General features: G+C 38.0%; 2 protein-coding genes across 4 annotated transcripts; one reads left to right on the plus strand and one right to left on the minus strand.

Annotated features, from left to right (window-relative positions):
- Positions 1 to 608: 608 nt before the first annotated feature.
- On the minus strand, positions 609 to 6,220 carry LOC139983157 (plasminogen receptor (KT)-like). 2 transcript variants are annotated; one of them, XM_071996546.1, is made up of 5 exons: positions 6,062 to 6,220; positions 5,481 to 5,567; positions 4,920 to 5,050; positions 3,545 to 3,654; positions 609 to 2,591 (listed from the first exon to the last, which is right to left on the minus strand). In XM_071996546.1, exons 2-5 carry the CDS (start codon positions 5,559 to 5,561, stop codon positions 2,479 to 2,481), a joined length of 435 nt encoding a protein of 144 aa, XP_071852647.1. In that variant the 5' UTR covers positions 5,562 to 5,567; positions 6,062 to 6,220; the 3' UTR covers positions 609 to 2,478. The 2 variants fall into 2 exon arrangements, with proteins under 2 accessions (XP_071852647.1, XP_071852638.1); XM_071996537.1 differs by having other exon boundaries at positions 6,058 to 6,217.
- Positions 6,221 to 8,640: 2,420 nt separating this feature from the next.
- Positions 8,641 to 21,515, plus strand: LOC139983091 (uncharacterized). Of its 2 annotated transcripts, none has more exons than XM_071996448.1 (7): positions 8,641 to 8,898; positions 10,718 to 10,921; positions 12,149 to 12,391; positions 13,158 to 13,211; positions 14,480 to 14,743; positions 16,033 to 16,240; positions 16,548 to 21,515. In XM_071996448.1, exons 2-7 carry the CDS (start codon positions 10,756 to 10,758, stop codon positions 16,609 to 16,611), a joined length of 999 nt encoding a protein of 332 aa, XP_071852549.1. In that variant the 5' UTR covers positions 8,641 to 8,898; positions 10,718 to 10,755; the 3' UTR covers positions 16,612 to 21,515. The 2 variants fall into 2 exon arrangements, with proteins under 2 accessions (XP_071852549.1, XP_071852542.1); XM_071996441.1 differs by having other exon boundaries at positions 8,642 to 8,962.
- The last annotated feature ends 4,473 nt before the right edge of the window (positions 21,516 to 25,988 follow it).

The raw sequence follows: 25,988 nt of genomic DNA on the forward strand, positions 1-25,988 counted from the left end.
TCAAGTGCAATTTTGGGGTGTTTTTAAAATGCCCTGAGCAAGATCGGACACTTAAAATCATCCCAAATTTGTTGCCTTTTGAGGATACGGAGCAGCTGAATCAATCACCCTCTGCACCTTTGTTCAAAGGGGTAGAGAGGAGAGAGGGATCAAATACTTGAATGACTATGTCTTGATTTTCTAGCCTATTTGACATAGTGCTGTCTTACAAGCAACTTGAGGGATAGCTCTCATAACTGAACCATCTATGCCAATTTCAGAATAGCAGCATCTTGTAAAATGATTTCCTTAGTATTTGCATAACACCATGTGACCCCCTTTTTTCTATTACTACCTAGTTTTCTAGTTTTTTTTTTTAAATTTTTAATTCAAGTTATTGCATAGCAGGTTATTTGCATAAAGCTGGCCCTTCTAATTGTGTTCTATTTGAGTATAGTGTGGGCAGGGGATCACTGTCACACATAAATAGGAGTAGCAATTCAAACATCTCCTCTCAAGGGGGTAGGCTTTAAGGGGCCAGTTGTCCCAAAGATCTTCTTAAAACACTTGGAAATAAGCAACTACAAAAAGTAAAACCAGACAAAGAAGGGATAAATGATAGTCTGTCATTTGAAGTTTCTCTCAACTTTATCTCAATGCTCTATTTGTACTTGTCATTTCTTGAAAGTACCCGATGACAAATATTTGTTGAAAGATTGAAACAAAGCACATCAGTTAATACTTTAATTAAAATATTAGTTTATGATATTCTTTAATCTTTACAGACCATATCAAGGCACTACTAATATCCAGATGCCCTCCCTGCTTGTTGATCATTAGGTAACAGTCCCAATGGAAATTTGGCCAGCGTAAATATAGAATGTCTTGGAAAAATTCTGTCACAAATGGTAGCACAAAAAAGGAAAGATGAACTCAAAATGAATACTCTACTACCAAATGTAACCAAATGTGAGAAATACAGAATAAAAAATCAGTATTCTTACATTATACATAGTATGGTACTTAAAAAACAATACATTATGGATTGCCTGTAACATGGTATATCATCAAAACTCATTGCCATTGCATGTCCTCAAAATGTTATACTCAATACTAAAAAGATGTAACTTCACAAATTCTCCAGTCTCCTTAAAAATGTTCCTAAAATGTCTGCCATTTACAGTTCTCATCTCCTTTTCATATTTGTCAGCAAAACCAAATTTTACAAAAATATAACTGACCATTTGAATCCCTCTTTGGTTCACATTAGTACACATCCAAGAAGGTTTATGAGCAATGGTCAACTGTTTTATGAAATATCTAATGATTATGAAGATCGGTCAGATTCATGGACGCAATGATTAAAACGATTTTGTTATGTGACATGATGTTATAAAAGCAATAGGTTACTTGTAGACATTAAGGAAACACATCACTGTATTTTGTGACACAAATCTTACATCACACACTTTGGTCAAACAAGTTTAAATTTATGATTCTTCACAGTGTTTAGGTCTGCAGAACTTGAAAGACAGGGAAAACAAGTCGTTCTGGCTACATGATTGTTGCATTCAAGTATTCAGAACACATATATTCACAACTGTCAACTTGTGACAAGAAGTCATAGTCAATGTCAATTGTCTCATCAAGTACGTTATAGCATGTACATCACAAGGATATATTTTACGAAAAGCTACCAATGTCATTTTTTGCCCCCCCCCCCCCATGCCATTTTTGTACAATCCAGTACATAACTCCCTGTTGTGACAACTGCAAAATAATTGTTTTTACTGAAATATAATATTTGGAAGTCTAACCAAAGTACACTCATTACAGAACATAAAACATACTGTTTGTATTATTGCAAATATCCACATATTAATATTTTATGATCAAGACTGGTTTCCCAAAGATATTTCCATACATAGGACATCTTGGATCGATGTAAATACATATATATTTACAATATAAAATAGAGCAATGAAGAGAAAGCTGTTATGAGACACCACATACTTTCTTAATAAGACGGATTATGCAAGCCAATACAAACACGAAATAAACTGATACTGTATCCTGCCTGGTCTAAATACGACGCCCAAACAATGACTACCTGAATGTTGACTACAAAACCACAAGCCACTGGACATACAGTATCTAGAATAATAAGTATGAAGCAGATTGGGGCTGATGTGTCAAAACTGTCTGAGCACTCGTTAGTTTGAAACAATATATGATTTTTCTTACTTCTTTGCCACAGAGAAGGCAAATTAAAAACAAATGAAAAAGATCCTTATTGCGATCATACTCACGGCAGACAACGTTTCTCACTCCGGTAAAAAAGACAAACTTTATACCAGACACGAATGATATCAGCTTATGAATGTTTTAAATTTGAATGCATAATCAGATGGTCAAATCCCTCAAAGACATACATTTTATGCTGACCCTGAGGAGTATCTATATTATTTTATATTCCCTGTGAGTTTAAAACCGTCTGATCTATTTTCTCTCTCCACCTGAAAGCCTCGCAGCGTCGATGCTTGCTAATGATGGCAGTCCAAGAGGGAGTGCAATTTTACCCTGCTCCTCCTGAAGAATCTTCTCAGCATCAGCTATAAGAAAAATGGGAAAAGAAAGTTGACTTGTTAAAAAGGTGGAAAATATGGACCCCCAAAAAATATATATATCCAAGACTTAGAGTTATGTCCTGTTTTTGTTTCATTTTAGTTTTGCAGTGAATAAACTTATTGAGTCTTGAAACTGCTTAATATACACTCACACACAATATCTGCAGTACGTAATAAATATAATTCTGAGAGGATGAACGAGAATTAATGGATCTAAAGGCGTTTTAATTTTAGGGTAGTTCCCTAATAACAGATCATTATTATTATATTTTTCCCCAAAAAGTAACAACAACCGATATTTGTTCAATGAAGCAGGCAATTGTTGGTCTTCAGCATTTTCTATCTGTTATCAATTATTTTGGGACTCTGTGTGAATATGTTTCTCTCGATATTAGTGAGGTTCGAAATTGTGTAACAGTTTAACTTACTATATCTGTGACTGAGAAATGCATGAATGAATAAAGTAAACATATGAGTACTCAAAGAAGTAGAGTTATGCTTTTACCTCTACCATTTCTTTTCAACATTCCTGTCCACGCTCATAACAGGAGACATGAAAACGTCCCCTCTTCCATCCTCAAAGTAAAACTTAATACCCTCTCCCTCCCCTTCTCAGTGTAAAATTAAACACTTGTGTGATCCTTTGTTTAACATTTCTGTGGAATTCATGTCTTTCTTTGACGAACTGCTACGAAGATGTGATTTTGATCTAACGATGCTGAAACTTTCCAGCGGCGTTCCAGCTTTAGCCACCAGGAGATCCATCTCCTGAGAAAGTTCCAACAGCAGTAGTAAATAATATGTCTTGTGCTGAGCTATTTGCATTGTAGGAAATACTGATTGCTGGCACAAGAGCCAGCTGCTTTAAAAACCTATGTTTTTATGTGGTTGTCTCAAACTCTCCATGGCAACAAACACACTGAAAATGTGATACTTGCCTCTGATTCGTTCCACTTTGTTGCCATAGCACCAATCATACTGATATCCTACCACAAAACTCAATGGCAGGAAAGGAACCAGGACACCGGGATTCTTTGACCTTGCGAATCTGAAGGTAAAAACAGAAACCGAAAATTGGATATTTATATGTACACTCTGACAGGTGAGATGACACTAAAACATTTCCTTTTGCACATGTATCACTCTGTGAGCAACACACATCTACATTTTAACATTATTTATGAGTTTGCAAACTGAGAACAGCATATACTGTATTGTACAATGTAAGCGGTGGGAAAACAATCAAAACATCATCAGAAATATCATGCACAGGGAGAGGGTGGGGCTATAGACAAATTCCATCTTTCAGAACACTGACACTGTAGAAGTGCAGGAGGAAATGAGTTTACCATGTCCAAAATGTGCAGGTTGGATAAGCTAGTTTTATAATTCCATAAATGCTCTATCTTTTGTAAGAGGTCTCCACACTGAAGGAGATAATTCACATAATTTCCATATCTACTTTAGCATTACTTTGCATACTAAAGATATAACAGAAGGTTCAATCCATCAACTTGTCTGAGATTTTCATGGAAAGATATCCTGTTACCGGAAGTAAAAACTGTGTTTAATTTTGATCTGACATAAAAGAGACATCTCCTACCCTTCTTCTCATTAATCTTTGTTGAACATATCTTTTTTTTAAAGTTACTGAAAAATGCAAAAGATATATTCTGAATTTAAAAAAAAAAATTGAACAATTACAGCACCCAAATAAGTAGATCTTTGAATATAGTACTAGTTTAGATTGGTCAAGCAGACTTGATTTGAACTTTGCATTCATAGGTTATGTATGGTATGTGAATTAAGCTAGCATACTACATACAGTCACTCCCATTGGTGGATACGACGTTTAAAGGAATTATTTTAGAAAAAGAATAAAAATACATTTGATAGCATACTACATACAGTATAGTGGATTTAAATGGTCTATGACTTACCATGTAGAGACAACTCAAGAGAAACACAACTTCATACCAGGACCAGGAATGTGTGACTACTGTACACATCCAAGGATGAAGCTCATTACTTAGTTTAGGCTTCTACAGATTACAGTAAGCATTACCTAAAAACATAGAGTAAGAATATCTTAAGGATTCCAATTGTAGGATAGGATTTACTGTGCATAGAATACTTAATATCTATAACAGGCTCACTTAATAAAAGATAATTTACAGTGTTATTCCAAGAAGTGATCCCTACACCACCCCTCCTCCCCCTTTAGAAGTGAGGTCCAATCCTTTACATGTTACTATTTAAGTATATAATCATCTACCAACCAAGGTAAAGGATTAAGTAAATGGAGATAATTACCCTAAGACCATGGCCAGAGAGGCAATGCCATAGAAGGAGGCATACCAATTAAATAGCTCCCTGGACCCTGATAGTTGCATAGCCATTCCTTTCTCTCTCATCTGGTTTTGCATTTGGATCTGTCTCTCCAACTGTAAGATAAATTGTAAATTCCTTACAATTTAGGAAAATGGATACAGTAAAAGTCTTGGATATTAAACTCAAATTCAAATATCTATGTAATCCCTTACCAGTGTTCTTCAAGACAGTTTTTATTCTGAAAGTATTCATCAAAGGATAGTAGAATATTTTACAATTAATACACTCATTTGAGTCACTGACAACATATTACAGGCCAGTTTTGTGGATCAATTTTTGTTGTTCTTCGAGCTTCCAAAGCAAGCTGGAAGAAATTCCTGCACAACTTTCAAGTCACCCCTCTGTACTCTCATATCATTCATCCAAATTTTCGAAATATGATATAGATTCAAATTTTTGATTTGCATATGCGATACCTAAGGAGACACAATGGAAACTCAATTACATGATAAGCCAATGCAAGATCTAACGAAGGTAACTTACCATTATCTGCTGATTTTCGGTCATGAACTCCTTATTCTTCTTAAAGCTCTCCTCCATCGCTTGAGACATTAATCCGCCCATCTTGATCTTCCATTACAGAAAAAAGAAATGAATATTTAGTACATGCAGTGATTCCCAATTTTCAAGAGAACATACATATGCAAAAATCCAAATTTCAGTACAGTCTATCCAGTTACTGAAACAGTTATTTCAATTTGTATACTGATTGCTTGATTAATTGAGCCGTACCAGGTTTCTTCAGTATAAAGCCTTCAATACCGTATTCTTTTCTTAATTTCAGCATAGGACTATTATGTTCACATGTGGAAATTTGTGCTAAGTGCTAAGTTCTGCAGCAGGCATAAGTGAGGGATCCATGAATGTCCTAACACCATTCGGCCTATGCTAGGCCTAGTGTAACTAGGCTACATGGAGTATCGGTTAACTTAGTTAGACCTAGTATTAAATTCAGTTACAGCTAGTCCTAAATCGGCTAGGCCTGTAACTATTAGTACTACTACTAGACCATTTCTATGCAATATTCTTTGTACAGACAACGAATCGTTTGTTACAATACCTACTGAGATTTATACTAGATCTGTCAGACTTGTCAAACTTTGATAATCCTACGTTCGTTGTTATGCAGTCCACTATCAATGTGCCCTTGTCTAAATGTTCTGCTTTTATTTTTACACACAGCTTACGACAGTTCACACGCACAGCACAGAAATCCAACACATTGACTCACAGCTGATTGTCCCAGGTACAGGCTCTAAATCCTGGGTGTTTCAGCCAATCGCTCTCACGAATACCACAGACTGACAGATAGTACCGTTAGGGCCACATCTGTAATGATATGGTGCGCTAAAGTGACTCAATATAACATATCACAATCACTGTAATACGTATCCAATCTTGGTTCTTGGACCATCCTAAATGAAGATACCTAAACATATTTTCACTGTAACTGACCCCTATAAGGAAGCAATTATGCATCGTGTTTGGTCCTCAAAGTTATGATATCTCTAACGTGTCATTTTTACACATTTAGAAGTCTGATCTATTCGAATATAATTAGGTTAAAATGTCATGTAGGCCTTCTCAACATCCAAAAAGGAAAATTTTAGTATTTCTGTCATTATTTTCTACGTAACGTCTGACTGAATGACTTTTTCCGACATGTTGACAAGCAGAAAATAGCAAACACCAAATTTTAGGTTTTTCGACATTTGACCTCTGAATTTAGACCTATATTACGTCATCAATCACGCAGACATAAGTTTACATGTTCATGCATGGGCGTCAACAGGTGGGGGACGGGGGGGGGGACATGTCCCCCCCCCACTTTCAAAAGTGGAGGGGATATCATATCATTTGTCCCACCCACTTTTCAGAGTAGTTATTAAAAATAATCACATGCATATGCGCGATTTTCTATTTAAGGTCAAGAAATCTGGACTCCCTGGGCCCCTGCTATCTATCACTTGCACCGTCATTAATCTCCCATTCTCCCAATATCCTAAATCTGCCCATTTAATTCGTTCGGGGGGGGGGGGAGACCATTCGAAAGTGTATTGAATCTTGCAAACATGTTGTTTGTATGGGTTCCAAGGGATTAGGTAAGCCATACAGGTAGATGGTGATGAGTTACTATGTTCATATCACTACCTGGACTGGACGGACGAATAGGGGTGTAGGGGTTAAGTAATTAAGGCTACATGTATTCGCCGGATATGGTAGATCTTTATTGTTGAGTGCCGGCTAGGCGCTACACACGCTCTGCGCACGGTGCCTTTTTCTGATTATTATTATTAAAGTACCTGGGCACATAACAACTGACGTCTCGCACCTACATGCATGTATTATATATACCACTCCACTCATCCCGGAGGTGACGGCGCCACTTTTTCAATATTTCGTTTGAGATGGACGCTGTGTAATTCGTCTCCCTTGGTGTCAGAACGGCATCTTTCTACCAGTACTTTCTGTCGGAATTTAGTTTTGTGAGACAAAATTTCTCCTCACAGATCTGGTTCTGATGTAACTAAAAACGACTCAGGAAGGCTGTCTCCTGCGATCTAGGGGATCTTATGTACCCAAAATTTTCTGGTACGCTTCGCGCCAACCAATGGTGGCGCTCCGCTTAGATAGTATAGTGTCCCCCTCACTTTCTGAAACCTGCTGACGCCCATGTGTTCATGCACCTTCCCACCAACATTGATCGTGATTGGACTTTACTGTCTATAGGACGGGTTTGTGAGTAAATTGTGACACATTTTCTCACATAATATAGGCCAGTTTGACCCTGACCTCAAATGACCTTTGACCCCGACCCCAAACGCCTAAATATGTCCTGTTTTCAAATTCGTTAATTATTTTCTCTACATATCGTGTGTTTGACTTACCTTCTTACATATTGACAAGCAGGAAATGGCTAAAAAATAAAGTTTGTGGTTTCTTGACCATTTGAGATCTAATCTTTGATCTATGACATCACCAATCACGCAGGCACGAGTTTACATGATCAGGCATCTACCCACCAAGTTTGAACATGATAGGACTAGCTTACGGTCTAGGATGAGTTCGCCACACATTTTTTCTTCCACTCCTTCACTCCCTCCACCCTCAGTCCCTCATTCCCTCGATCACTCCCTCACTGCCTCACTCCCTCACTCCCTCCACCCATATCTGCACTCACTCACGCCACCTCTCACTCTTTCACCCACTCAATCACCCCCTCACCAACCCACTCACTTTCTCACCCACCAACCCACTCTCTCACCCACCCACCCACTCACTCACTCACATTTCTGATGTGGGGTGAAGTACAATATGTCTTCATCAGTACACATTACATGTAGGGAGATGAGATAATGTCACCCCCACCCCTCCCCCTTTAATCCCTCAAGTTAGGCGTTATAGGTAACTTCGGTCTATAGTGGGATTAGGGGGCCATAACACCGAGAACCACTCAGCCCTCCTAATCTAATTCCACCTCCCTCCTAAAGAAGTCATCTATATTTGGGCCCGGATGTTAGCTCTTTGGGAACATCAAGGCACCATTTAAAACACCGTTACATGTACCAATTTCAGCACGGTCCATTTCAACACGGTCAATATATATAATGACACCACAGTACACTGCGGGTTTAGATCAATTGGGGTATTGTCTTTGGTTTGTACGAGTTCTGTACATGACATCGTAACCGCACAAATAGCGCTATACAAAATCATAAAGTAGAATGTATGACAATTGAATACAGAGCTCAAGTGAATCCTACAGGATTATCTTTGCGTTTAATTACCACTGAATTTGTTTTGCCAACAGTTTGAAGGGAGACAACGAAGGAATATTCAGAAACTATCGGTGAAGTCTGTAGTGGCCAGTGGAAAAACCCAACATCGAATCATGATTTGAGTAAACAACATAGCACAGGCCTATATTTAGGGTAACATCGGACGATATAGTCCGGGAAGTAAAGGCAAGTAGATTTACCAGGGCAAACGTATGTTTACAGCATAGGCTAAGTAAGAGAACTTAGGCCTAGGCCTACTTTGGTCTTACTTGCAGTAGGCCTAGCCAGGCCTATTGCAAACTAAGTAAGGTTAGTAGCAGTAGCTCAGTCAATTAACTTGCTTTAGGCTTTGAAGTTAGTAACACTGACTGAATGGAGTGAAACATCAGGGAATAATTTCGCATTCAAAAATTGTACAGCAGCTTGGCTACTTTAGTCTTACTTGCAGTAGGCCTATCCAGGCTGTAGCCTAGCATAGCCTATTGCAAACAAAGTTAGGATAGTATCAGTAGCCCAGTCAATTAACAGGCTTTGAACTTAGTAACACTGAATGCATAGAGTGAAACATCAGGGTATAATTTCGGCCTAACTTTAGAATCCGTACCATATGAATGGGAAAGCTTACTTCGAATCGGCAGAATAAGGTTAGGGGTTAGAAAGTAGGGTTAAGGAGTAGGCTAGGGCTATAGGGGTTAGGAATTAGGGAGTAGGGAATATGGTTTAGGGAGTAGGGTAAGTAAGTAGGGGAGAGGGTTAGGGGTTAGGAAGTAGGGTCGATTGGTACGGATTCTAAACTAGTACCATAATTTTGCATTCAAAACTTGTATGGCAGCTTTAATGAATGCCCAGAAATGTTGTTCCTTATAAAATACGTAGACTAGCCTACACTGTACAGTAGCAGGATAGATATGCTTCAAACCAAAATTGATGTCGCCAAAACTTTGCCAAAAATCCTTAATTCAGTTTTTGCTGTGGTTGGTTAGAAATTTAATTTATGTTATTTTCTCTCCTTGCCATTATAAAATGAGATATGTATATATGTGGTGCATCATTATTAGGCCTATTTACGAACTAAGGTGTATATTGTGAATATTTGGTGGCTAAATTATTGCCACCATTAGCCGAAGTAATAAGAATATAGTCAGCAGTTACTTTTATGACGCTTAAGCGACCACAAATGTGTTAGAAATTCCCACCTATAGGGGCTTATGAATTACAACTTACACGTCGGGTGGCTTCCAATTCAACATTTTAACTCATATTTGGAATCTTTTTTTCAAGTATATTCAAGTATATTATGTGTTTCTACTTCTGTTATGTCAGATTATATATTTTTTACCAAACTTCATTAGCTTGTATTGCATTAATCATGATTTTTCATTAAAGAGACCAATACTGCACGAGTTCATGTGCCATTTTGTTTCTAAACAAACAGTTGTGACCCCTATAGTTTTAGAAGTGTACAAAAGTACTGAACCATTTGTCTTCAGTCAGATATTACTAACTTTGGGCATAAAGACAGGTCTTCTTTATGCCAACTGAATGTTGTGTTGCTTATTTCCATACGTTGGAGGGAGGGGGGGGGGCAGGGCTGGGAGAAACGGAATTTTGACCAAAAATCACTGTCGGTTCACATCTGTTCATTAATGTTTCATCAAGTTAAGTGTTATTTAAGAAACTGATGATGTACTGTACTTGCCAAAAGTTGGGCTTTAGATATGGCCTATTCTGATTCTAAAATCTTGATTAAATACATGCAATATATTTATAAGCAATTCAGGGTCTGATGCAACAAGGACTATATTTTATCAATTTGTATCAATTCTGACAAGTTTATCTTCAAAGCAAACTGACTCAGTAGCATGCAAGCTACTTCATCATTAAAAGCACAGTCTATTATCTGGTAAAAGAACAATTGTACCCCAATTTTGTATTTTTTAGATATATATCTTTAACTTTGGACCAACCAACCTATTGTGATGGAAAAGAAGAGAAGAAGAGAAGGATTTCGTACTCAGCCAACTTTGGCTAGTTTATTGGTGGCGTACATGCTAAGATATGCACTTGTAGGTGCAGTTAACAGTGGTAAGGTAGCAGACCAACACAACAGCTCTAATGTTGAGAGTAGCACTAATTCAGATCAAGGTAAGATACAACTGCATTTCAGAGAGGACTGCATTTCATTCATCTTTTGACCCAACATTTATATTTACCTCTTTGCAATATATGTGCAATAACATTTTGTAAACAACATATATACAGTAGGTGCTTTGGGTGTTTAGATTAATGCAACAATAAACTAGGACCTAATGAATATGTAGATCTATCTATGTGGTTGAGGAGATTTTCAAGAGAAGTGTTTTAAAACAAGAAAACTTGTGGCCACGTATGGTGATAGTTTAGCAGAAAGAAAGAAAGAATTGGGGAGGCACAAACAAACCCCATCAAGTAACTCTACAAAAAAAATGTCTTCGTGATACAACTGTCACCAGTACATAGTTAATTGAAGTCCTATAAACTGAAGCACACTTAAAGATATTATTATAGAAGTCACCAAAGACTCAATTTGTGGCTCTGTATGTAGCAAAGGTTGTATCACAGTTATGAATGCCATGGACAATGATATGCTGAAGGTGTAGATTATGTGTTTGAGAGTTTGTGAACGCGAAAGTATATATCAGTACAGCAAATTTTGTCTCGCAAATCGCTGTCTAGGCCCATCAATGAACTATTTCACTTGGTGATAACATTATTAGCTGTACATTGTTTTAATAGATATACCAGAGTTCTCTTTGAATCAAATACTGACAGTGAAAAAGAGTACCTACAGAATGTTGTTAAATATAGACATACCTTGTCATACAGTAGATGTATGTATGAGTAAGATTCAGACACATTATAGTTTGGATCCCATGTATTCAAACTGGGAGTCGCAACACTTTTGTCATAAAAAATTGAGAAAAAAATTGAACATGAAAGCATTTGTCGATATTTCTGAAAGAAAACATGGACAATTTGGGGCATAAAAATTAGCCTCCTAACTTGCAATTTAACATCAACAATTTGCTACTATGTACCCTCAGCCATATATTTAAAAAAATGCTACTGTATAAGAAAGGGGAGAGGATGGCTCCTCCCCTTAGCCTCCTTTCTACACAATATTCACAAGTTAGTGGACGGTTTCCAAGATGGTTGTGAACATTGGGATCTTCAAGCAAAAAGGTTGGAATACCTGGGGTTTTCACGGGATCATTTCTTAAATGCTGGTTGCAAAAACTAAACTTTATATCGGCTCCGTCATAATAAACAATTATATTTTATTTTACCAACCTGTCTATAAATTGTCGTACGTGTTACTGTACATTTTGACAGAACTTCCTGTGTGCGCCGACATCAATCCTTCGCCGGCTCCCGACAAAGTCTTGATTCTGTGGGCACATTTAAAGTTACCCAACTGTGGGGTACAAGCAGAGGACGAGTTGATATCTGTCAGCCCAGTAGGAGCCATCGGCGGTTACCTGATGGATAACATCGTTTCAGACAAGCAATATAACATTTCTATAAAATGCATCGGTGGAGAAGTTAAAAAATCGGGAGCTGTGCATTTCCGTATAGGTTAGTACTGTATTTTTGATATGTGTTTGAAAATGAACCAAATGCAGATGGTTGATATCCCAGATGGTCAGGCAAATTTTAACCGTCAGGGAAAGGTAGGTGAAATGACCAGAAAATCTCTTCTACTGGGTCTTGAAAGTTTGTGAATTCTATGGGTTTAGCCTTGAAAAGTGAGTTCAATCCTTATATGCACACTTTTTATTTTAATGACTACTTTTGAAACATTTTTTTAGCTTTTTTAAAGTTTTTTTTTAAAGCAAACAGGTATTGAGACTTGAAACTTCTCTCCCCAATTTACATAACTAACAAAAAGAGGTTAACTCCTACATTTTTGTCTCTCGTTTATTTTTCTTTACTTAATATTAGAACAATTTAACCAGGTCAAGTATGTTTGTGTGTTTTCCAACTTACCATCGTTTATTCGTTTTTTGGCTGAACTTTGGTTCTTAATGGGTTTCGTAATTTATTAATCCACATCATCGTGACGAAGATATTTTTCCTCAGCGTGTGGGATTCCTTTATTCACAGTCATTTTTCATCTTGACGATATCGTAAATTTATGTGAGGTCGCTTTCAAAGTTTCACTACTAACTTAGTATAAACAAGGTATAGATCGTTGCTCCCTGTCTTAATACTGTACAAGTTGCAGACCCGGGCAACCGCAGTCTCAGACAGTTGTAACTATTTAGTAGACTTATCCTTTGCATTAATATATAAATAAATGATGATATTTGTGGCATTAATGCAATTTCATACATTTTCACAGATGACCAGTACAGTTCCAGCCCATGTACAAGTGCAAATTGGCTTGAACAGGAAGGTGAGAACCAAGTTTTGTAATGATTGTGTCTTTTTTGACGACGTATGTCGCGGTTTTTGTTTTACCGAGATACTCTAAACCAAGCGGGCGAGCAGATCACTCAACTCCAGGAATAGAGGGCTAGGTATTTGGTTAGGAATGTTATTTCATATACAGTGTGCATGAAAAATATGTCAGCTTGAAATACCCATCGGTGGTAGGGTAGAGAGAGAAAACTAGAAAACAGTGGATTTGGATTGGTCTTTCTGGTTCGAAGTTTGAACAGTAGAGTCTAAGGGCATGAGAACATTGCAAAAATTGTAGGAGGGGGTTGGGGGGGACGGGGGTGTCAAGAATGTATGGGGAAGGGAAAGAGGAGGTTAAAGGATCCAACTTAAAATTGATAGCTGCATGAACTAATATTAAGCCCATATTTGGTACATTCACAAAGTTCTTTCCAATGCTAGGTAGTATGAGACTAGCAAGTGCTGCAAATCATTGTAAGAGGTTTATGATAGTTTTCAGTGCTGAAGAGTCTATTATACCTGCACATGGTATGATCAGTGGCAGAACATGGTTTGAGTTTGTTGCCAAAATGATATGACCACAGGTTCAGCCATCATACTTGTTAACATTACAAAACCATATATGTATGTCTAACTGAAAAAAAGTGATAGTGACCAACAGTTTGTCAGACAAAGGAACATACAAAACTTACTTATCAAAAGCTGAGGGACCATAAAGACCAAAGAGAGGGGGGTGGGGGGGGGGGAATCCATGAAAGATGTTAAAAAAACTGGGGAAAATGCTCAGAGGTGTTGTCACAGTGTCAAATGAAATGCTCTACATTAAAAAATAGAAACTATTGATAAGCATAAGCATAGTTCTGAATCTGTATTTAAAAGAAATATGGGAAGCATTCAAAATGGAACATGTTAGATAAAAAAAACAGTCAGAGTGTTGATGATATTAATTAGGATACTCGTGGATGGTGCTTGACCCAGGTGGTTGGGGGGGGGACATGGTAGTCTACTGGTAAAGACAAATCGTGCACACCAGCCATTTTTGACAATTTTCCCCATGCTATTACCACTCTGTACTGTACTCCAGTATCAAGCTTCAAAGCACCTGTATTGACAGTATGAACAGTTCATAATATTTATCTGATAGAAACATGAATATTCATACTTATACATATTCATACATATATGAATACCCAATAGAGAAACTTGGGTGTGTAGATATACTTCAAAATTAGCACACTGATCAAACCTTCGTTTTCATTTCAGGTGCTAATAAACTTACAATTTGCAATAACAAGCTGCGCAGCAAAACACTTTTAATATCATACAATGCAACGATACCGCTGGAAGATTGCTACCTCAAGGAGTTTCCAATGCAAGGAGAAATGATCAAGAAACCAATCCATGTCTTGCCTTTTACAATTTCGATTAATCAGAGTGCCAGCTCGATGAATTCAAGTTTTTCAGTGGAATGCTATCACCCACAGTTCAAGAAACTTTACACTGCTGGTCCGGTAATCAGTGATGAGGGTAAGAGGAGGGAGAGGTGATAAGGTTGATACCTGCAGTCACAGATAATATTTCTAGGTAGTGCTGGAAAAGAAATCAGCGATGGGGTTAAGAGGATTGGGAGGTGATGATGTTGATACCTGTAGTCACAGGTAATATTTATAGGTAGTGTTGTTAAAGAAATTAGTGATGAGGGTAAGAGGATTGGGATGTGGTGAGGTTGATACCTGTAGTCACAGGTAATATTTATAGGTAGTGTTGTTAAAGAAATTAGTGATGGGGTTAAGAGGATTGGGAGGTGATGATGTTGATACCTGTAGTCACAGATGTTATTTATAGGTAGTGCTGGAAAGGAAATTAGTGATGAGGATAAGAGGAGTGGGAGGTGATAAGGTTGATACCTGTAGTCACAGATTATATTTATAGGTAGTGCTGGAAAAGAAATAAGTGATGAGGATATGAGGAGTGGGTGGTGATGATGTTGATACCTGTAGTCACAGGTAAATATTTATAGGTAGTGCTGGAAAAGAAATAAGTGATAGGGAAAAGAGGAGGAAATTAGTGATAGGGAGGTGATGAGGTTGATACCTGTAGTCACAGATAATATTTATAGGTAGTGCTGGAAAAGAAATTAGTGATGAGGGTAATATGATTGGGAGGTGATGATGTTGATACCTGTAGTCACAGATAATATTTATAAGTAGTGCTGGAAAAGAAATTAGTAATGAGGTTAAGAGGATTGGGAGGTGATGAGGTTGATACTTGTAGTCACAGATCATATTAAATGGTAGTGCTGGAAAAGAATAAAAAGAAAAAAAAATTACCTTTGATGACTTTGGTGGAGAAGGAGGTGTAGGTGGAAGGAACATGTTGTTGCTGTTGCACCATATTTGGAATGAATTACCTGTAGTCATCAGGCTGGCAACAAGTATAATCATTTTTTTTAAGAAGAAACTCAAGGCTTTATAAATAAGAAGGCTTGTGATGATGACATCTCTTAATTATTCCATTTTATTGTCTGAATGTTGGCTGTCCTTTACTTTTTGCCATGAGCTCTCTGCAGAGATAAGTTTTGCATAATAAATCCTTCCTTTATTATTTACTTTGATGATTATTTTTTCAACATCAATGTAATTTAGTTTGGATGATTTTCACATTTTGTTTGACTCACTGCATCAGCCTTCTTAAATAATTTGTGAACCAAAAATAATTTGTTTGTTTGTTTGTTTCTTAATATCCATTGACAGTTTTGTTTCTTGCAGAAAATGAGCTCAAAGAATCTTTCTCCCTTGTTTCCCTTTCTTTCTCAGGTAAACAGCTTTGCGCAACAAAAAATATGATAGTCAAGGGCACAGACAACGGAGGTACTACGAGCAAAACAAAGGTCCACCAGTCATTCGTGACATACCATGTAGGACTCTTTGTAGTTTTCATAGTGGCAACAATAGTCTGCAGCGTGGCGGGAACCATCTTTCTTACCAGAAGATTGCGACTTCACCGCAGAAGACAAGGTCAAAGGTTAGTTTGATTTCTAGGTCGCTCTGTAGAATGACAAACCTGTTGAAAGTTGTGTTCATTTTGTTTTTTCAGCCATCCAGTGTTGACAAATGTTTTATAAAGTGGTAATATCCTTGCATATCTCTGATTTTTGTTTTCCAATTTTGCTGATGTCAAACACATTGCACCTTAAGGGCTCCTAATTGGTAAATGGTTCTGTCCCTTCCAAGTATAACTCGGATTATCTTCAATGTCTCTGTGGAACAGCCAACAATACTATCTTGCAGTCGTCTTTGATGAGTTGACAAATCTAATCGTTTTCTTCCAGATTGCTAGTAAATGAGGACGGAGATGAAGCTGCCTTCAGAGAGTACAGAGAAATGGAATCATAGCAAAGGATATGTGAAAGGAGTGACCAAAACAACAGACTGAAAATCAGACGAAACAACAGAATTAAGATATCAAAATGCCATTGAGATACAAGAAGGATGGAACATGGAAGCAAAGATGAACTCTGTAACGACACAGTTTCAAAATTTCAGGCCTAAAGACCGCAAGAGGAAGCCTATTTTTGAAGGATTTTTTTTTATGAGAAACTGTACTCAAGGTAATTAATTTTGTGGAATTATCACTCTCAATAGTTGGAATCTAGGGCAGGAAGCTCAAAACAGCATTTGGGGTTCTGTTCTAACTCAAAGAATTACCTGAAGAGGTGTAACACAGTGTTATTGTTTATATACCTGTCCAGGAAGGAACTCATACGCCAAGCTTCTATTCCGGAAAGGCATAATTCATACGTATAACCAGTTGAATGAAAAGTACAAAATGTAACACATAACATGTAAAGTACAATGCTAGATATATATCAAATTAACAATAATAATAATGATGCTTATAACATTCGTAATTATTTGGGTATTAGTAGTAAGTTTTCCCCTCAGACACATTTAATAAAAGCAAACCTGCAATTTTAATTTGAGTGTCCCACCCGATTTACCTATCATTGTACTTTGTATAATCCCTTCCTTTCAAGTGAACATGTTAGTTGACCATGTACTGTCTTCCAGGGTTGGTGCTTGTAACGTTTTAAATGGATTGTGGGTTATACTGCTCGTTTTCATAAATAGTACTACCATAGACTGGTTTTTTTCACAGAACTGGTGTTATCGGATACTTATAAATACTCAGTGACAAGTTTCAATATTTTGACCATTTATATATATTTCATTTGCAAAATGTTAATCATCCTATTGTTATCAATTCTTTTGTGAATAAGTTTTGCATTAATTCAGAAATTTTTCCCGAGATATATTTTTTTTACACTAGGTGTCTGCTACATCTTCAAGGTCATCCTTATTGACTCCAGATGTGCTAGAATGTCAAATAATGTCACTCATGTTGAAATTTAACCAGCATTTAACTGCCACTCTCAACCACTGCCAAATCATCACAGATCTGTTAATTGTGTGATTAAACATTTTGCTGTATCTAAGGGGATAATATGGATGATCTGAAGTTTTATCAAACTGCAAAATTTAGCATTGAGAGGCAACACTGATGACTTTAAAGTTGTATTTGAAATGATTGAGTAGGTTATGTTGAAGATGGATTGGGTAGGGTTTGTGGGATATGGAAGGGGGTTGGGGAGGGGGGGGGGGAAGCTGCTAAATTTCTAATCAAATTTTGAGTAGCACTAATAGATTGCTTTCAACTGCTATATCAAAATTTGGCATCTCTTTTTGCCAAAAGATGTGTTATAAAAAATGAGTCAATTATAAACAGATGTAAAAGTCAATGGTTGTTTAGGCTATACTTAGAATAGGACAATTGATTCTATGCTAGAGCATGCCTGCATTGGAATGCATAATGGGATTTAATAGTGTGAAGTACATTAAATAGCAGCTGGTTGTGTTTACAGAGTAAACTTCCATAAAAACCAAACATATTTTAAAGGAAACAATATTGCATTGTTTGTCGCTCCAATGGCAATTGATATCTTCAATTTCTTATCGCTAGTGTTCGACCGATTGTATGACAATCGGTTTTACCGATTACCGATTATTTCCTGTGACAATCGGCCGATTGCCGATTACCGATTACCGATTATTTCAAAATTTTCGTGGAACTGGCCTAATGTATGATTAAGTGTTATGCATGATTACCAACTTCTAGGCCAATACAATCAAAGATGTAAATGAACCACTTAACTTTTCACAGTAAAGATTAATGGAGCAAGTAAAGAACACTGTAATACATACATGGGGCGATGTACGATTATAACGAGGAGTCGCAATATTGCAATCCCGCCACAACACAGTACTGTACAGACAGAAGGGGGGAAATAGTAGCCATTGGCTACGAAATGAAAAACAAAAAAGTTAGGGACAGGTTTTACAACTGCTACGAAAACCATTATCAGTGTTGCAACTCAAACGTAAATAAAGTAAAAAGTATATCGCACGTAAATAAAATATTCGTTATTTCGTTAGCTGATATCGAAATATGTGATCTGATATGAAAAATAATGTGTAGGCCTAGTAAGAGTAAGTTGGCCTGACGTTTCGATCCTAGCAGGATCGAAATGTAACGCCACATTACTTATAACATATTTTTACAAAGGCTCTTTAGTGGATAAGCAGTTTGCTAACAGTTTTATTTTATTATGAAAAATAAAACAATCCCGAACGTTTGCTTCAAGTTTTCAATTACCATCTGCGCGGTAAAACTTACGATCGAACGAACGTTGTTTCAAACGATCATACACAGTAAGTCAATGGCGCTTCTCCATTGACTTAACTACATGTGGGAGAAATCACACACTAAAGTCCCATTGACTTTGTCGCGGCGTGTCACTGGAAATCAGACTTGCTTAAAGTCGGTTGCGGTAATGAGTTTAGTTACTGTTAGCACGTATGGTGGTAGATGCGGCATAGGAAAAAAAGTTCATCGGGTTTTTCGTAAAAATATGCGTAAGAATGTTTGCCTAATCACAAAATACTGTTATGCAGTAGAACTTCTGAGGAATGTCGCCAAACGTGTTTATGGACTTTTAGGTGTATTTGGAGCCTTGATTTCATCATTTTATGCCATTTGTAAAATCTTGGGCGCATTTTCAAACTTAACAGTTCTGAAGCTCAACCGTTCTTCAGCCAGACTAGCCTAATGTACGTAGTTCTCACAATGAACAAAGCCTAATGTTATTGTTTTCACTTTCCAGTTTTCACCTACAGTGAAACGGCCAAAGTGGTTCAAAAGTATACTGATTTGGTGATTATATTTAGTATAGACAATTTTTCTTTCGTATAAATCGTTTAACATGATGACAGGTGGTTCTGTTAGATGCAACAAGCGAAGTAAAAAAATAAGTCGTTCCCCTAAGCTTATCGCGGGTATACTGCGTGTTGTTACGAGGGTATACAACATGATGTTAACTGACAAAACTGGATAGTGTATCGAACAGCATTTGTGCAAACTCGCGCAAGCGACTTACGATACCGTTCCACGGTAGATTAGCGCACCTTCCCCGGTTATGAATAGCATTGGAATCGAACGCTCAAATTTTTTTTCTCCCGTTGTAGTTGTGGTGTTTCAAAAGCGCGGAAAATACAATCCTTTATGTGGAACGTAATAATCGGTTCCAACTAATCGGTAGCGCAATGGATTTTGCCGATGCCGATTATTTACCGATTATCTGATAATCGGCCCGATGCCGATTGTCTAACCGATTATCGGTCGAACACTACTTATCGCTGCTTTTTGAGTGGATAATACAACTGGCAAAATACTCTGTTGTTTTAGCCCACCAAAATGTTCACCAGGAATGGTGACAATTAACAAAATCTTGACTTATTTGCCAACAACAAGATACAGCATAATGTTTAATGTGTGCCACACATACATTACTCTGTATTTTGTTTATGTTATTGCATGTCACTACACATTATGTGGTAAAGAGCCTAGCCTACCATGAAGTTTGTATATAAGAACTGAGGATAGTGTTATCAATATCACTCACTCACTCTAAATGCTGATATCTAACTTATAATGCATCAGTTTGAGTAAGAGGTTAAATTCATTCAGAAATCTAAACGGAAGTGTAATGTAGCAAGATGGATGTAACCAGCTGCAAATAGAGTATAGACTACAGCTAAAACTGTAATTGGGTAAAGAGGTATAACCATGCACATGGGTGTATAGTGGTGTGATTTCTCTATTCTTTCTGACAATGTTCTATGTCATAGCAATGCTTTACAAATCATTTACATCTGCTTTTCTCATTGCAAGTTTTTAATCTGTGACAAAATGGAAACTCTTTTGGGTTGTCGAAGAACTGCAATAATGTACAGAATTGTAAAATATTGTGTAATATTAAGCCTATTTACTATTATTATCTTGTATACTACTAAATATGGTGAGGTTTTGTGATGGTCTTGTATATACTACTAAAATATGGTGAGGTTTTGTTCTTTAAAAAGTTGAACCATTTAACAGACAAGTTTTATTTTTATGAAGTGAACAGTAACACCAAGGAGTATTTGGAATTTTGCACAATAGTTTGTGTGAAACATTGAATTTTTTGATGAAATAAGGAGTTTTAAGTACAATTACCACATGTTGTTAAAGTCATGAACGTTAGGTGATGTGTATATAACCTTTTCAGTGTTGTGAATTTCATATCCAAACCCCATCGTCCCTTTTCACTCAATATCATCTCTGTTGTGGGGTTATTATGTACACACAAATTATTCAATGTGATACGAACAGGAGATTTATTTACTTTTATTTAGATTAAAATTGATATGATGTCATCATCATTTCTGTCTGTACCCATTCATCTGCTTTTGACCATAAAACTAAATCATTGACATAAAAAATTGACAGAAGTTTCAAATGGATTTGTTTATGTATTGATTTCCAAGACTTTTGGGTCAATTCAATTGAGGTAAAAGACAAAAGGAGTCAAAGAAAATGCTTGTTAAAACTTGACTTTTCTAGAGTTTGTTTCTCAATGTATCAAAGTAAAAATCTTTCCCCTATTTAAGGATGACTACCAATCAGTTCTAACAGCTCAACCCCTTTCTCCTCTGGTTTCCTAAAGATTGTTCTATGAGCATTTGTAAAAAAAGGTTGACACATTGAATAGTCAAAGGTTTCTATCATATTCACTGCTGAATTTACCCAGAGGTTTACACTGTATATTTATTATTTCAAGCTATGTTTGGTCTTAAAGTTTTCGTTTCCTTATTCTATTTTTTTTGACATATATTAAATAAAAGTGCCATTTGAGAAAAGGTAACTTCATCTATTTTGTTTGGTATATAAGTGAGAAGGACAGAGTTTTTTCTTTCTTTTTTTACTTTTTCTCTTGAGCATGAACAGAGTTCAATCTGGTTACTCCTGACTTGGTTTATACCCGGAAGAAAATCAGTTAACTAACGTAAAATGTTTGAACAGTAATTAAGGCAAAAATTCACTCTTTCCTCTATTGAATTTGAAACAGGCTAACCACTGTGATACTGTTAGCAGGTGCGTATCCAGGGGGGGGGCGTTGGGGGCGCGCGCCCCCCGGGTAAGAAAAAGAGAAGAGAAAAAAGAGAAGAAAAAAGGAAAAAAGAGGGGAAAAAAGAGGAGGAGGAGAGGAAGGAAGGGAAAAGAAAAAGAAGAAAGAGAGAAAAAGGAGAAAAGAGGGAGTAAAAGCAAAACACGAAGACACCGGGAAGAGAAAGAAGAACGGTGACATCATTACAGCGCTGAAGGGTAGCCAGTGACGGATCAATGATTTCGTAAAAGTGTGACTCACCCTACCCCTTACACCGACAACTTCATTTTTTGACGTTTCCATTTTCCTCTCTCACTAATGATCTATATATATACTACATATGGTCTATCATAACGCGTGTGTAGAATTGTGCTATGAAACCAACTGTGGCTGGTCTCGAACTCGACCGTGTCGTCGGGGAACATGACGCATTTTGGGATGGGGGCGACCGCCTGCCCCCCCCCCCATTCAGCATTTTTTTTAAATGATATCGCTAAGTAATTTCAAAATAGAAAGTGCTTAGAGGCAACTTACAAGGCCTGGGAAGTGTCATTTCCAGCGATCTGGGAGACATTTTCGGCCAAAATTTGCTTGTACGCTTCGCGCCAATCTATGGTGGCGCTACGCTTAGATAATTTGCCTACAGGCTTCGCCCCTCCCAAATTCCTCGCTACGCGCCTGTTCGAATTTGTAACGCAAACAGCAGATATCACATCATATCAGTGAACATGAAAATGGCGTTCCAGGATGAAAAGCCTCAAAACTGTCCGACTTGCCTGAAAAAATAACCAAAAATTTTCGCGCGCGAAGCGCGCGTTCAACGTGTTCGTGACAATATCATATAAGCAAGCATCGGTTATTACATCGCATGCCATCATGTACCGTACGGTCCGTTCAAATTGCGCAGTATACCGCCAAATGCTAATTTAAACAACGACATGTCTCATGTAGATGTATAAAAAGCATGGAGGTCCAATTATGTCAAAACTCTCTTTTACATTAGTAATGGCGAATTAGGGCCTGCACCCCCGCCGCGCAGTGGCGGAGCGTCCATATGGTCAGGGGGCGGATGCCCCCTGACGGACTCAAATGGACTGCTGGCGCCTTTATCAGCTGTTTACCACTTTTTACTTATTCTAGATTATTGACTTTTTTATTGCGCTCTCATCTACTTATTGACATTTGTCACATTTTGTTGGTGTACTGTAATTTTCTGACAAAATGGCGATGACACCTATTTATTCTTCGTTATCTGCAAATTAGCAAGGACCGGAAAGGGTCATTTCCTGCGATCTAGGGAGTATCTTTACTCAAAAATTTTCTGTACGCTAAGCGCCAACCAGTGGTGGCGCTCCGCTTAGATAGTGTCGAAAGCGCCCCTTCAGACCATTCTCGCCACTCCTGACCAATACCCCTAGCGCCGCCACTGCCGCCGCGCCTCCTACGCCTATGTGTGTAGTGTTCGGTTTCGGAAATATCTGCTATTTTTTCATTTCCTTCAACCAAGTTTCATAATAGCCGTTATAACAGGTTTTAATATTTGTACACCAATAAATTAACTGTGTCTGAATTTTCCAAAATTTCTGACCAACATTCTACATCACACTTCCCGCTACTCGTGCAATTTTGACCGGTCTGTTAGGGGTTGAAGGAAGTTTTTTCTGTATTGGTTGTCCATAGATGAAATTTTGTACAACATTATGGGTATGTTTTGAAGTGAGTTTTTTCACGAGAAATGTGAATTTTCAAATTCTGAACAAATATGGGGCTTAAAACCTTGAAAAGTGGGGCTGACGGGTACTGTGGGCCGCGACGTAGAATCACCTACAAAAGCAAAGACCCACAGGAGATGCGATCAGGTCGAACATGATGTGTGCCGGGTTGACAATCTTCAAAAAGGTTATAGATGGAAAAAAAAAACTATTATGAAATACTTGGTTCGAAGGCAAAAAGTGTACATCTGGTGGTCATTTCAAGCCCGAGAAGTGCCGTTTCCGGTGATCTGGGGGGTTTCAAAACAAGAAATTTTCTTGTACGCTGCGCGCCAACCGATGGTGGCGCTCCGCTTAGATAGTAATTCGCGCCCCCCGGGTTTGAAAATCCTGGATACGCGCCTGGTTAGTGTTACTTATCATTGTGACTTCCTAGTCCTACAATGATGTGACCTCAGGTAACATTTACATTTACAGTAACATTAACTTAGTTTTAAGATAGACCCAAATTTACTAAAAAAGATACGTTAGTATAATACAACGGCCCGGACATTTTCCAAGTATCGCGTGATCTGCGAAGTAACGAAAGCTATCTTCCATACCTTAACTCGGTCCAGTGGAAGTCATGCACACTTACAGTGTGAATTTATTGTGTTGACTGTCACTCTCCAAACTCTTCTACATTTTAGTATCCGCTTCTACACGAAATCATTGCGATTAGGAACATTATTGCGAAGTGGGGAAGTAGAGAGTTGGTCTGTACTGAGATGGTCTCGCATTGGGTTGTGAGACTATACCAAAGAGGGCACACAATTCTTTTGACCAGTCTGAGGATGGTATATCTATAGGTGAATGGTGATGTGGGGATATTGGTTACTACAGCACTGTGGATGGAAGGGTTAGGCTTTCGCTACCAATTAGATGCCAAACTATCACTTAAAAAAAAAAAAATACACGTAAATGTGCCCCATAAACTAAGCACACAATAACGGTATAAATGCATTACTATGCAGTACTCATGTGAACAAACAACCGCGTCGAACAGGTTTTACGGTAGCCTACGTAGGCAATAAATTGTGTCTCGACATAGTTTAGTTACGTAGGCTGAGAGGATAGCTCCTACGAGGGGGGAAGGAAAGTTTAAGCCTCTTGTCGAACGTTCATCACGAAATGTCAACAGTTCATCTCGGACTATCGACAGTCTAGTTCATCGCATCATTTTAACTTATTCCACCGAAAGTATCTGACTGGGCTATGTAGTAAACACGACTATAGTGGCCCGGCCGCGAATACTCCCAAACTGAACTGACACTGAAATTATTTCCTCTATTCTGACTGGCTCTCAGCGAGCATGTGATATACTTAAGTATTCAACATGGGCCCTCCATACTCTGTCGATATCAGTATGATCAACACAAACAAATTCAAGATATTCACATTAGCAACTTTCCAGAACTTTTGGTAGGTATATATGAACGAAATTATACAGTGTTCTTAATACAATGAAGCAACTATTCCCAGCTACTGCGCCCATTATAGGCAGTCCTCGGTCGTTTGTTTACTCGCTTGACTCCGCTCTACACGACACGTGTAATGTAGCCTATTGTACTGCGTATAGTATACAACACAATAAAACAAAGTTCATTTGTAATTGTCAGGGGCGTAGCCAGGATTTCAAAGTTGTAGGCACGACTATCTGAGCGGAGCGCCACCATCGGTTGGCGGAAAGCGTACAATAAAATTTTTGGTTTTACAAACCCCCCATATGGCCGGAAACGGCCCTTCCCGAGTGTTCATTCTGGTTCCCTGGCCTCATGCTAACTTGAGACACCTCATTCAATATCACTTTTAAACCAAAAAACAAACGAGTTAAAATAGTACGTAATGCAATACTACATAATGTATTTAAAATTAGCAAGGTACATGTACAGCTTCTGAACATAGATACAAAGATAGGCCAGAAATGTCTTTGATGCAACTATAGCCAGTAATTGTGTTTGATACAACTGTAACTAGTAAATGTTTAAGTTAGCGGAATAATAGAAGGCGAGAGCTATCCGACGATTGCCATCTGATGCAAATTTCTTCAGCACAGAATCAACATCAATTGCAAAGTCTCTGTGGATGTCAGTGGCGTAGCCAGGATTTTTCAGTGGGGGGGGGGCGCTGGGGGACTTGACCATTTCCTGGGAGGGCGTCTTGTTACTATCTAAGCGGAGCGCCACCATGTGTTGGCGCGCAGCGTACCTAATTTTTTTAGCTAAAAGGCCTCCTAGATCGTCGGAAATGACACTTCCCAAGCCTTGTAAGCAGGGGCGTCAATCCGATTTGAAACGTGGGAAGGGTGGGGGGGGGGACGTAATTGATTCGAGTATTCCGGCCGCGAGTACTATCTAAGCGGAGCGCCACCATCGGTTGGCTCGCAGCGTACCAAGAAAATTTCAGATTTCAATATCTGCCAGATCGCTGGAGATAGCACTTGCCAGGCTGGATAGCAGCCATCTATAGTTGCATGATT

This window comes from Apostichopus japonicus, chromosome 2 (genome assembly GCF_037975245.1).
Source record: "Apostichopus japonicus isolate 1M-3 chromosome 2, ASM3797524v1, whole genome shotgun sequence".
NCBI classification, from domain to species: Eukaryota; Metazoa; Echinodermata; class Holothuroidea; order Aspidochirotida; family Stichopodidae; genus Apostichopus; species Apostichopus japonicus.